Source organism: Hypomesus nipponensis, chromosome 4 (genome assembly GCF_054491055.1).
Source record: "Hypomesus nipponensis isolate SF chromosome 4, ASM5449105v1, whole genome shotgun sequence".
Lineage (NCBI taxonomy): Eukaryota > Metazoa > Chordata > Actinopteri > Osmeriformes > Osmeridae > Hypomesus > Hypomesus nipponensis.
Window position 1 is genome coordinate 13,037,321 of NC_140364.1, and position 11,186 is coordinate 13,048,506.

Sequence of the window (11,186 nt, forward strand, 5' to 3'; positions counted from 1 at the left end):
GAACGTGCCCATGTTGTAGTGAGAGGCGAGACAAAAGCGCTCTGGCTAGCCTGCTAGCTACCATTTTAATCGGATATCACAGTTAGCAAGCTGCTGAACTGCCAATAATATATATATATTTTCTGCTACAAACATCTGTTTACCGGTGGTTGTGCTACAATGGCCGATAAGGAAGGTAACGGATTCGTATTTCATTATGATAATTAGGGTTACTGCTGTTAGCTGAGCTATGCTGCTCAGTCAGTGGTTGGATGGCTAGGAAGCCGATATCATCTACGCTAGCTAGCTAGCTAGCTAGCATGTCTGTCGAAATTCCATCACACTGTGATCCCTTAACTATTCATTAGAAACATTAGCTTGCTAGTTTAACGAGTCGTTGCCATTAGAAATAATTTGCCAACAAACAATTTAGTTATACTGTCCTAACTTGCAAGCTCCGTGAATTGTTTGGACGACGTAACGCGCGTCAGTGAGCTGGCTAATTTGCATTCCGCCTGCATCTCAATATTAGCCGGGAAAATGTTAACATGACCAAGCAGACGTACGTGTCAATTGTCAGAAACCTACCTCAAAATATCCCCCGCGATCTCCTCTTGTCTTCCTCTGTAGCTGCCTTTGACGATGCGGTGGAGGAGCGGGTGATCAACGAGGAGTATAAGATTTGGAAGAAGAACACACCGTTCCTGTATGACTTGGTCATGACCCATGCTCTTGAGTGGCCAAGCCTGACCGCCCAGTGGCTCCCCGATGTCACCAGGTAACCCCCACTCACACACACACACTTTTAGCTGTTCACAGTGACTCACACTGCATCAACAGCAATAGACCCATGACTATTTCGGTTCCTACCCCTAGACCCGAGGGGAAGGATTTCAGCGTGCACCGCCTGGTTCTGGGCACGCACACTTCAGACGAGCAGAACCACCTGGTCATTGCCAGCGTTCAGCTGCCCAATGACGACGCTCAGTTCGACGCCTCGCACTACGACAGCGAGAAAGGAGGTAAAGTGTCGACACACACACACACACACACCACTTTGTAAAATAACCCTAATTTCTACAAGCATCATCTACGGTGTCAACTTCCCCCCCACACACACACAGAATTTGGAGGCTTCGGCTCGGTGAGTGGGAAGATAGAGATTGAGATCAAGATTAACCACGAGGGCGAGGTGAACCGGGCGCGCTATATGCCCCAGAACCCCTGCATCATAGCCACCAAGACCCCCACCTCGGACGTGCTGGTGTTCGACTACACTAAGCACCCCTCCAAGCCCGGTATGTGGGTCCGGAGTCGCCCTGTGTGTCAATCCATCACCAGTATCTAAGACCTTGAATGTGTAGAAGATTCTTGGTTCATCCCCACAGGGTGATTCAAGAAATCCACTTCTCACTCTTCCATGTAAATTAGATCTAGTTCTGCGTGGTCAGACGTAGTCGGGATGCACTTTGATCGTCCCTTGTTCTAGGTAGCGGTTACTGTGTGTGATGCCATTACAGTAGTGTGAGGTGACCCCTGTGGTCCTGTGGTCCCCAGACCCCTCTGGAGAGTGCACCCCGGACCTGAGGCTGAGAGGCCACCAGAAGGAGGGCTACGGCCTCTCCTGGAACCCCAACCTGTCTGGCTGCCTGCTCAGCGCCTCTGACGACCACGTAAGACACACGCTCACTGCACGCGCTCACTGCACACTGCAACAGCCCTACTGCACTCTCCTGTTTTGTATTTTATATTTTACAGTATTGTTTTAGAATGATTAGGAATTGTTAGCATTTTGTTGTAAATTGTATACATTTCTATTTAAAGACTGCAGACTCTTTAATACTCTTAGATGATTATTATATGTTCATCGTATGCATCTGCCCATCAAAGGTACATTTGTTGTTTGTTTAAACTTATTTGGCGAATAAACCTGTTTCTGACATACAAACACACACACGGGCAAGACAACTCTGCTTGTGTTCTGAGTGTCTCATCTCTTAATTTTTTTTCTCCTCTCTTTCTCCCCCCCCCTCTCTCTCTCTCCCTGCTCTCTGCCTCCCCCCCTCTCTCTCTCTCTCCCTCTGCTCTCTCTATCTCTCTGTCTCTCCCTGCTCTCTCTCTCTTTCTCCCTACTCCCTCTCTCTCTCTCTCTCCCTCTGCTCTCTCTCCCTCTGCTCTCTCTCTCCCTGCTCTCTCTCTCCCTCTCTCTCCCTCTGCTCTCTCTCTCCCTGCTCTCTCTCTCCCTCCCCCCTCTCTCCCCCCTCTCTCTCTCTGCTCTCCCTCCCCCTCTCTCTCTCTCTCTGCTCTCTCTCTCTCCCTCCCCCATGCAGACCATCTGTCTGTGGGACATCAGCGCGGTGCCGAAGGAGGGCAAGATCGTGGACGCCAAGACCATCTTCACGGGCCACACGGCCGTGGTGGAGGACGTGTCCTGGCACCTGCTGCACGAGTCTCTCTTCGGATCGGTGGCCGACGACCAGAAGCTCATGATGTCAGTCTCCCGGGCGTCTCTCCCAAAGCCTTGCAGTGCATCTAGCATGTCAACCGACGTCATGTTTATCCTCTCATGTCTCTCTCTCACACACGCACACAGCTGGGACACGCGCTCCAACAACACCTCCAAGCCCAGCCACGCTGTGGACGCCCACACGGCTGAGGTCAACTGCCTGTCCTTCAACCCCTACAGCGAGTTCATCCTGGCCACTGGCTCTGCCGACAAGGTCTGTCTGCCCCATGCCAGGCTCCTCTGGCTGGGGAGGACTTGGCTTCAGCTGCCCCTACCTGGAATGGAGGGTGTTTGGGACTGTGTAGACAGGAAGCTGTTTTGCTCACTTCCTTGTTGTTGTTCTTCTTCTCTCAGACTGTGGCCCTCTGGGACTTGAGGAACCTCAAACTGAAGCTGCACTCCTTCGAGTCGCACAAGGACGAGATCTTCCAGGTAGGACCTCCCCTCTCCCCTTCCTCTACCCCCCCTCCTCTCCCCCCCCCCACCCCCTTTCGAGCTTCTTTGCCTCTTCTCTACCGCCTGGAACTGTAACAAGCTCTCTGATTGGTTGTCGCAGGTCCAGTGGTCGCCCCATAACGAAACCATTCTGGCGTCTAGCGGCACAGACAGGAGGCTCAACGTCTGGGACCTCAGGTAGATAAAACACACGCGCACACACACACACACACACACACACACACACACACACACACACAGGGTTGGCTCACGGGACCCTGTTATTTTGTTAGTGTACCTCTACACACTCCAACACCTCTTTATCATTGATTTGCTCAGTAAAACATCCTTGTGTGTATTTTCTAGTAAAATCGGAGAGGAGCAGTCTCCTGAAGATGCAGAAGATGGCCCTCCAGAACTTCTGGTGAGTGACGCTCCTCTGACCGACCGTGTCGTCGTGCAACAGGAACAGAGATCACATGACCGTCAGAGCAGGCTGGTGGTTGTAAGTGTGTGAAGCCGGTCTAACCCTGTCGCTGTCCGCAGTTCATCCACGGAGGTCACACGGCCAAGATCTCAGACTTCTCCTGGAACCCCAACGAGCCCTGGGTCCTGTGCTCGGTGTCTGAAGACAACATCATGCAAGTCTGGCAAATGGTGAGACTCCTGTACACACACACACACAGACACACACACACACACACACACACACACACACACACAGAGCTCACCCACCTCTCACCGTCTGTCTGTCTGTCCAACCAGGCTGAGAACATCTACAATGATGAGGACCCAGAGGGGGCAGCAGATCCAGAAGTCACCGTGTAGAGGCTGACCCCCCCCCAGCCCCCTCTTCACCCACCACCCTCACCCAGCCCCCTCTTCACCCACCACCCTCACCCAGCCCCTCCAGCCCCCTCTTCACCCACCACCCTCACCCAGCCCCTCCAGCCCCCTCTTCACCCACCACCCTCACCCAGCCCCTCCAGCCCCCTCTTCACCCACCACCCTCACCCGGTCTCCCTGTGCAGCCCGGGGCTTGGGACACCTGCATAGTCAAGCACCACCACTCATCAGCTCCTCTCCTGAATCTCTGCACATGTTGAAGGGTGACATCAGAGTGTTAGCACTGGTCCAATACAGGAGAGCTGTAGTTGGCTTACAGTGAACGTCTCTTATTGGTCAGGTAAAGGAGATTGAGAGAGGACAGTCATGTTTTCGAGGAGCACCCCCCCCCCCCCCCCCATCCATGTTTTCGTAGTTTGTGAAGGCTGTTCCATGGAAAAGCTGTGTCTCGACAACAGGAAGTAATTTATTGTCGGAAGACTTTCTCCCAGCTCCGGTTTTTGTACTGTATTATAAAGAAGTGTATTTTTCTAAGCCCTCTCCATTGGCCTTTCCCTGCCTTGTTACTTCTCTCCTTTGACTTCTCCTCCTCAGAAATGTCTGTAATTTGACCCTTGGCACAGGGAGGCTAGGTAGGTGATGGTATAGCTTTTTGACCGCAGAGAAAAAAAATGTTGAAAGACGAAATTCCATGTTTTGACAACTAAATTAAGGATGGATTAGGTGACTCCAGAAATGAGGGGTTAGATCCCTGGTCACTGATAGTAGTTTTTATACATGCATCGATCGTCCCATAATCTACGCTAGGTGTGTTAGCTCTCGAAACATTTCCATATTGTTATGTGTATTTGATGCTATCATCTGTCTGTGTCATTCATTCTGTTGTTTTCAATTGTACAGTAAATGCATTCTTAATAAAACGTTTTTTTTTCTTCCCCCCCCAGCCTTTGTTTAGTTTAATGTGGTATGCAAGTTGAGTCCCACTGTGTGTATTTAGGTCAGGATTGTACAAATTGGTCTCCTTGCTATTTTGAGGTTCACCTTTGCTAATGTATACAGACATTATCAGAGCTGGGAGCTGGGCAGAGCTGCAGTATGTTGAGTCGAGGATGACGTCTTCATTCTCCTAACCCCGGATCGCTCTCTCCGCTGTTTCAAAGCGGCGTTGTCCTTATATGCACACCTCTCTCTTCAGCAGCCTCAGTCAGAGCCCTCGGCTCATCACCAGCACTCACACCGTTTGAAGTGAAAGAACAAACCTTTATTCATGTGGGTGACGCATCCTGCAAGCTCTACAATCCTCTTTATACACAGTGTTCGACTACGCTGTGTTCTGGACTGTTCCACTACGGTGTGTTCTAGATTGTTCCACTACGCTGTGTTCTGGATTCTGTCATTCCAGATCCTGCCGATGCGACCATGGTTACAGATCCATCTTTATGATGTCATCGCGTTTTGTCTTGTTTGCTGGTGTGGGTTCACTCTTGTGGTCCTGGATGGTGTCCCTGTTGTAAGAGGACTGTAGTGAGGTCCAAAGGAAGGTCTCTCCGTTTCATCACACACAAGTGGAACATGTCTAAGCCCCTTTTTGAAAACGGTAAATCTGTCCCCCTCAGTTTTTATTAAGAACATATTTAGGCCATAATGTCTGCATCCTTAATCATTCAAAAAGCTGTCCCACCCACGTCTGAAAACGAACCTATGCCCCTGGTTTAAACAGCAAGTGAAATTGACACTCAAACATGTGATTAGGTGCGTTTGACTTGCAGCGCCAGGGTCGCCTGAAGCCGCCTGCAGCCCAGCTGACTTGAAGCAGCCAATGGCATTGTCAGCTTCGAGTTAGCCGACTTTCGGCGCCGCCGGCGCTGCATGAAGTCGAACACAGCTCTTGATTCATCTCAAGGAAGGCATGTGATGTTTGCTGTAGTGAAGATAACAGACCTATACTGGAGTATCTTCTTAGTGAGGGCGTCTTTAAGCTCCTCCAGCTTCTTGCTCTTCCTCTTCTGGACCAGCAGTTCAGTCTTCAGCTGTCGGCTGCTCTCCTCCAGCCTGCCTACCGTGTCCTGTGGACCACTCGGGGTTAGAAGGGTTATATATCTTTTACAAACAAATGAAAACATCTACATGTCAGTCACTGAGATGCTATCCTGTATCTCTCACTTCCTCTTTCATCCTGTATCTCTCACTTCCCCCTTCATCCTGTATCTCTCACTTCATCCTGTATCTCTCACTTCCTCCTGTATCTCTCACTTCCCCCTTCATCCTGTATCTCTCACTTCCTCCTGTATCTCTCACTTCCCCCTTCATCCTGTATCTCTCACTTCCTCCTGTATCTCTCACTTCCTCCTTCATCCTGTATCTCTCACTTCCTCCTGTATCTCTCACTTCCTCCTTCATCCTGTATCTATCACTTCCTCCTGTATCTCTCACTTCCTCCTTCATCCTGTATCTCTCACTTCCTCCTGTATCTCTCACTTCCTCCTTCATCCTGTATCTCTCACTTCCTCCTGTATCTCTCACTTCCTCCTTTACCCTGTGTCGCTCCACGTCCTCCCTCCGCTGCATGTCCATGAGTGTGAGTCTCTCCTCCAGACAGACCCTCTGCAGCTCCAGCCTCTGTCTCTCCTCCCTCAGGGGGCCCAGACGGGCCCTCAGCTCCTGGGCCTGCTCCCTGGCCTTCACCAGGGCCCCTGCCCCCCCCTCCCTTCGCTTCACCAGCCCCAGCAACACAGGCTCATATCTGGAAGGGGGTGGGGGTGAGGGGCGTAAGGCATATATGTAGAACGTGGACAAAAGTACAAAGTTCAATCTTTTTACGTTTGCACTGAAAGCGATTTGTTTTGAGATGTGAGAGTTTAGTGACGTTGTTGATAGCGTTACATGTACCTTTCCTCCAGAGCCTTGATCCCCTCCTGCAGATACTGCTGGATGTCCCCACAAGAGTGTCTCCTACACTGGGACAGCTCCTCCTGGGGGCTGGGGGTCTGGCTGGAGGTGTGGGCTTGTAGCCGGGCTTGTAGGCTGGCCAGCCGGTCCTGGTGGGCTGAGCGAAGCTGGCTCACCTCCTCCGTCAGCTGGGCCACATGGGTCTGGAGCTCCTCCTAGGACAGAAGAAAGAAGTAAAGAAAGTATTTGTGTTGTTTAAATTTATGAGTTTATGTAATTTTTTAAATGTAAAAGGCTTTGTGGTTCTGTGTAGGTCAGAGCGTCATGTGGAACGATTCGTAGATTCACTGAATTCCAGAAGGTTCTTGAAAATGACGTTGTCTGAGGTGATCGAAGGTTCTAGAAGCCGTACCTGTCCCTTGAGGAAGCTGTCCACGTCGCTCTGCTGCGTCGCCAGGGCGACCTGGCTGTGGGCGCAGTCCCTGGCGACGGCGAACAGCCTCCTCTTCAGCCGACGCGTCTCCTCCTGCCGGCCCTGCCTCTCCAGCCTGGCCCGCGCCAGCCTCCCCTCCTCCTCCCTCCTCTCCCCCCTCAGACCCCCCACCTCCCTCATCCTCTCCCCACGCCTCGCCTCCGCCTCCACCCCCAGCACGCGCAGCAGCGCCTCCGCCCCCTCCTCCCCCCTCCCCTGGCCCTCCTCCCCCCTCAGACGGAGCACCTCAGCCAGCAGCTCCTCCCTCCGTCCCTCCAGACGCCCCACCTCCTCGATGCAGCCTTCCAGACGGGCGCCCAACGCCCCCAGCGCCTCCCTGTCACCCCCCAGCGCCTCCACCCCGACCCCCGTCTCTGCCATCCCGAGGGGGTCGGGGTTTGCGCCGCCCCAACTCACCCCGGACACGTGTCCTGTGGCGGCCGTCCCCTCTGAGTTCCCTACCCCCCCTAAGGGCCCCTCCATGGAGACCCCCGTCTCCAAGGGCCCTGAACAGAGTCTGCCTCCTCCCGCATCAACCCTGACATCAACACGGGTCCCAGTCTCAGCACAGGTCCCTCCATAAAGACCCCCCTCTTCCCACTGCCCGACCCAGGGACGGAGAGGTGGCGACTGGGCCCGCCTGGCCCTGCCCAGGCTGAGGTATCCTTGCTCTGGGTGCTCGTCCCAGTCCACTGGGGTGAGGTCCATGCCAGCCTCCTCCATGCAGCTCTCCAGCATGGCCAGCATCCCCAGCAGCTGTGTCTGGTACTCGGTCATGGTTCCGCTTAGCTCGGTCCCGGCCGACGTCAGGGGCAGCTGGGCCTCAGGAGATGCACCCCTGGTGTCCCCGTAGCCGTCCAACAAGGAGCCCGGACCCTGTGGGTGGGGAGCGTGCTGCACCCCCCGGGTCCCAGTACCATCCAGTCGGGCGCAGGGGGCGGATTGATTCGCCTGACGGGACGCCCCCGCGGGACCTCCTGCTGGATGCGTCGGAGGCTGTGTCCGGGCCGGCGCACCGGGGTGTGGGTCGGGGGTGGAGAGCGGAGAGCCCGACAGCGCGCCCGTCAGCCCCTCACAGCTCCTCAGAAGCTCATCCATCTCGCCCAGGTGGGCCCCGTATGGAGGGGCCCTGCCCAGGCCGGTGCCTGAGACTGTCCCCCCGGCCTGGAGGAGCCCAGGAGGTCGGACACACTCTCCTGTCTCCCTCCCTCGCTCCATCCCCTCCTCCTCCTCCTCCTCATCGATGAACAGGGGCTGGAAGCCGGACGAAGGGTCCGTCTGGAAATCGTTCATCTGCTCGGCTGGTACGACGTCCAATCACATGGTTCCGGTCGCTGCGGGGGAGAAAGGTATAGGCTAGGGGAAGGATTCAACAATACATAGATCTGGATCTTTGTACAGAAGAGGGGGGCCCAACCTAGCCTGGTCCTAACCAGACTCTCTTACGTTTTATTTGTACAGAGAGTCTGGCCTCGCTCCATTGACAAGCGTTGACTTCCTTGTAGGCGGGTACTCTGTTGAAGATAACCAATCGCTAGCGTTCCTTCACCACCGCTTAGCCAATTCCTTCACCACTACTGTAACAGAGCTAGCTGCCGTAGCTGGAAAAACTTCCCAAACCCCGTGGGGAGAAGGCCACAACATCATGGCCACCAACAAAACTCAGAAAAACTTGTTCTTGCTCCGGCTTTAGCTGTTGGACATTCGGCAGACTGAATGGCTTGGCTCGCATCTTTCTCCGCCGCCATTATGGAAATACAACACAAACTAGCGCACAACATCGACGTCATCGTTATAAGCCACTCCCTCTGTTCGCTGATTGGCTGGTTAAAAAGTGACCTGCAAAATCTGACTTACCAACTGAACGGCCAGACCGAGTACAGAAGCAGAAACCAAATTGAGAGGAAGTTCCTAGGTCGGCAGAGCCAGGCTAGGCCCAACCCTGTTGCTGGACAAGTACCACCCAGTAGGAAGTAGTGAAGTAGGGAGGAAATTCAAACCTACGGGATGGTAGAGGAACCGGGTTGAGCAGCTCTGAGGTGCAGTGAGTTGATGAGGTGAAATAGCACTCTGTGTGTGTGTGGGGTAGGGGGGGGGGGGGGGGGACCTGAGTCACTCAGACAGCTGCTTCGGATCCAACCCACATAACACCTGACAGCTGGGAGGGTGCTGACACACACACACACACACACACACACAGAGGAATTCACACATAACATGTGACACTGTCTCATTGTATAAACATGTACAAACCCCATAAGCTTTTGGCACAACAACAACCAGTAAACAGATTACACAGCGGAGTGAATGATCATAACATGTGCATGTACAGGCCAGGGTAGATACATGTGTTCCCTGGCTGGCACCTCACTTCCTGTCGAAACCTTTTTTTCTATTCTGGCCTTGCAGTCGGATCCGTCTCTGAATATGAACATGTCACCACAGCCCTGCAGCCAGGACAAGCCGCAAGGCAACAGCAACATGTTCTCTCAATCCTCTTAAACCACAATCAAGCTCTTCAAAATACTCCGTACGCAGTTCAGGATTGTTGTCTTCTGTTGATTCAGTTCACGCCCTCAGCTAACAGTAATTTAATGATCCCGATTTGAAGCATGTTGACGTCATGTGGACCGCTGTTTTCCAGGGACTGGCAGTTATTGCCCCCAGGCGTGGCATGTAGGCCAGCTGTCTGAGGGCACCCAGTCACACAGGACGCCTTCCTCCAGATCCAACTGTCCATGAGCACACTCACCCGCTCATGTGGGCTGCCTGTGCATTCTAAAGCTTGTGTTTAAGGAAACACTGTGTGTACTCAAAAGAAAAATATAGATAGATTCTAGATTGGTGTATTTCTGGTGTATTTCAGCTCTTATCCAAAGCAACATGGAGGGGGCCGATTCAAATCTAGGACTTGATGATCTGCAGTCAGATTGCTCTACCACTGAGCTATACCCATGTGTATCGACATTCTATCAGTATATATTTAAAACAATACATACCTAAGACTTCATCTGTCAGGATATTTGATTAGTTAAATCTAAAGCTACTTTTCTCAGAACATATTTCTACAGGCTGTTCTTTTCAAAAAGCACGAAAGTTGAGATGTATGGTTCAGAATTGAATCTCTTGCTTTTCATTTTCTTCGACCGCCTCACAAGTACCCAAACACTGAAAGGAGTCTTGTCCAGTTAGACAGGCAGGGCATACTCACATCTTGGCAGTCTTCTTTGAGTTTTCCGTCTCCTCTCATGTCTTCCTCAAACTGTTATCACAGGATGAAACTCTGAGAAAAGGCAACTGGAGAGAATGAAAGAACTGAGAGAGAGAGAGAAAGAGAGAGAGAGAGAGAGAGGAAGAGGGAGGGAGATAGAGAGAGTGGGAGAGAGGGAGGGAGGGAGAGAGGGGGAGGGAGAGGGAGAGAGAGGAAGAGAGAGAGAGGGGGAGAGAGAGAGGGAAAGAGGGAGATCTGAACTTACCCTGCCTCCTCTCTCACAGACAGCTAGTGTGCTGCTATGCGTTTCCATGGCTACCCTAAATCTGTTTACGTTTATTAATAAACAGCCCTCGGAGAGAAAGACGAGCCATGGTGGGCTGCTCATCGTCTACCCACAGACAGACAGGGAGACAAAGACACTGCGGAACTCTCTGGAAGATTCATTTAAGTTCCATTGACCCTTTGCCACATTGGCTGACCTAACCTGTAAAACAAACACCCCTATGTATCCACTTTTAATCTGTATATGTGTGTATGAATGTGAAGAGCTACTTGATATTGTCCAATAGTAAACCTGTTACACAGAATGAATCCTCTGTTCCCATGTTCCCTGTTCGCAGATCAGATTGGCTTGGTTTAGGTGCGCCGGCTGGAATGCTGGTGTTCAGAACTGGGTACGTTCATTAAATTGTGTGTGTGTGTGTGTGTGTGTAAAGAGAGAGGCAGCATGGAGCTCAAGATTCCACCCATGCCACTTCATTATCGAGCTCTAAATAGACTGTACCTCTCATGGCCCCCCTCTAGAGACCGCAGGCAGGATTGGTTCCCCCCCCCCTCCCTCTCTC

The 11,186-nt window shown here is 52.4% G+C and overlaps 2 protein-coding genes across 4 annotated transcripts; one reads left to right on the forward strand and one right to left on the reverse strand.

Annotated features, from left to right (window-relative positions):
• On the forward strand, nt 1-4,704 carry rbbp4 (retinoblastoma binding protein 4). The gene is made up of 12 exons (XM_084696740.1): nt 1-175; nt 610-757; nt 856-1,001; nt 1,104-1,277; nt 1,537-1,652; nt 2,310-2,470; nt 2,573-2,699; nt 2,840-2,917; nt 3,042-3,118; nt 3,287-3,344; nt 3,467-3,577; nt 3,686-4,704. Exons 1-12 carry the CDS (start codon nt 160-162, stop codon nt 3,746-3,748), a joined length of 1,275 nt encoding a protein of 424 aa, XP_084552866.1. The 5' UTR covers nt 1-159; the 3' UTR covers nt 3,749-4,704.
• A 301-nt stretch (nt 4,705-5,005) lies between these two features.
• sync (syncoilin, intermediate filament protein) lies at nt 5,006-10,496 on the reverse strand. 3 transcript variants are annotated; one of them, XM_084696737.1, is made up of 6 exons: nt 10,339-10,496; nt 7,068-8,461; nt 6,656-6,870; nt 6,302-6,509; nt 5,708-5,832; nt 5,006-5,271 (listed from the first exon to the last, which is right to left on the reverse strand). In XM_084696737.1, exons 2-6 carry the CDS (start codon nt 8,418-8,420, stop codon nt 5,190-5,192), a joined length of 1,983 nt encoding a protein of 660 aa, XP_084552863.1. In that variant the 5' UTR covers nt 8,421-8,461; nt 10,339-10,496; the 3' UTR covers nt 5,006-5,189. The 3 variants fall into 3 exon arrangements, with proteins under 3 accessions (XP_084552863.1, XP_084552865.1, XP_084552864.1); XM_084696739.1 differs by lacking the exon at nt 10,339-10,496 and adding an exon at nt 9,132-9,177; XM_084696738.1 differs by lacking the exon at nt 10,339-10,496 and adding an exon at nt 8,985-9,125.
• Between the last annotated feature and the right edge of the window lie 690 nt (nt 10,497-11,186).

Excerpts from the sequence above, each read along its gene's own strand:
- sync (XM_084696737.1), bottom strand. The coding sequence starts at position 8,420 with ATGAACGATTTCCAGACGGACCCTTCGTCCGGCTTCCAGCCCCTGTTC. Across the intron at positions 6,510-6,655 it reads ATCAAGGCTCTGGAGGAAAG|ATATGAGCCTGTGTTGCTGG; the intron begins GTACATGTAACG and ends ACCCCCTTCCAG. Across the intron at positions 5,833-6,301 it reads AGGACGTGGAGCGACACAGG|GACACGGTAGGCAGGCTGGA; the intron begins GTAAAGGAGGAA and ends AGTGGTCCACAG.
- rbbp4 (XM_084696740.1), top strand. Across the intron at positions 1,278-1,536 it reads TAAGCACCCCTCCAAGCCCG|ACCCCTCTGGAGAGTGCACC; the intron begins GTATGTGGGTCC and ends TGTGGTCCCCAG. Across the intron at positions 2,918-3,041 it reads ACAAGGACGAGATCTTCCAG|GTCCAGTGGTCGCCCCATAA; the intron begins GTAGGACCTCCC and ends TGGTTGTCGCAG.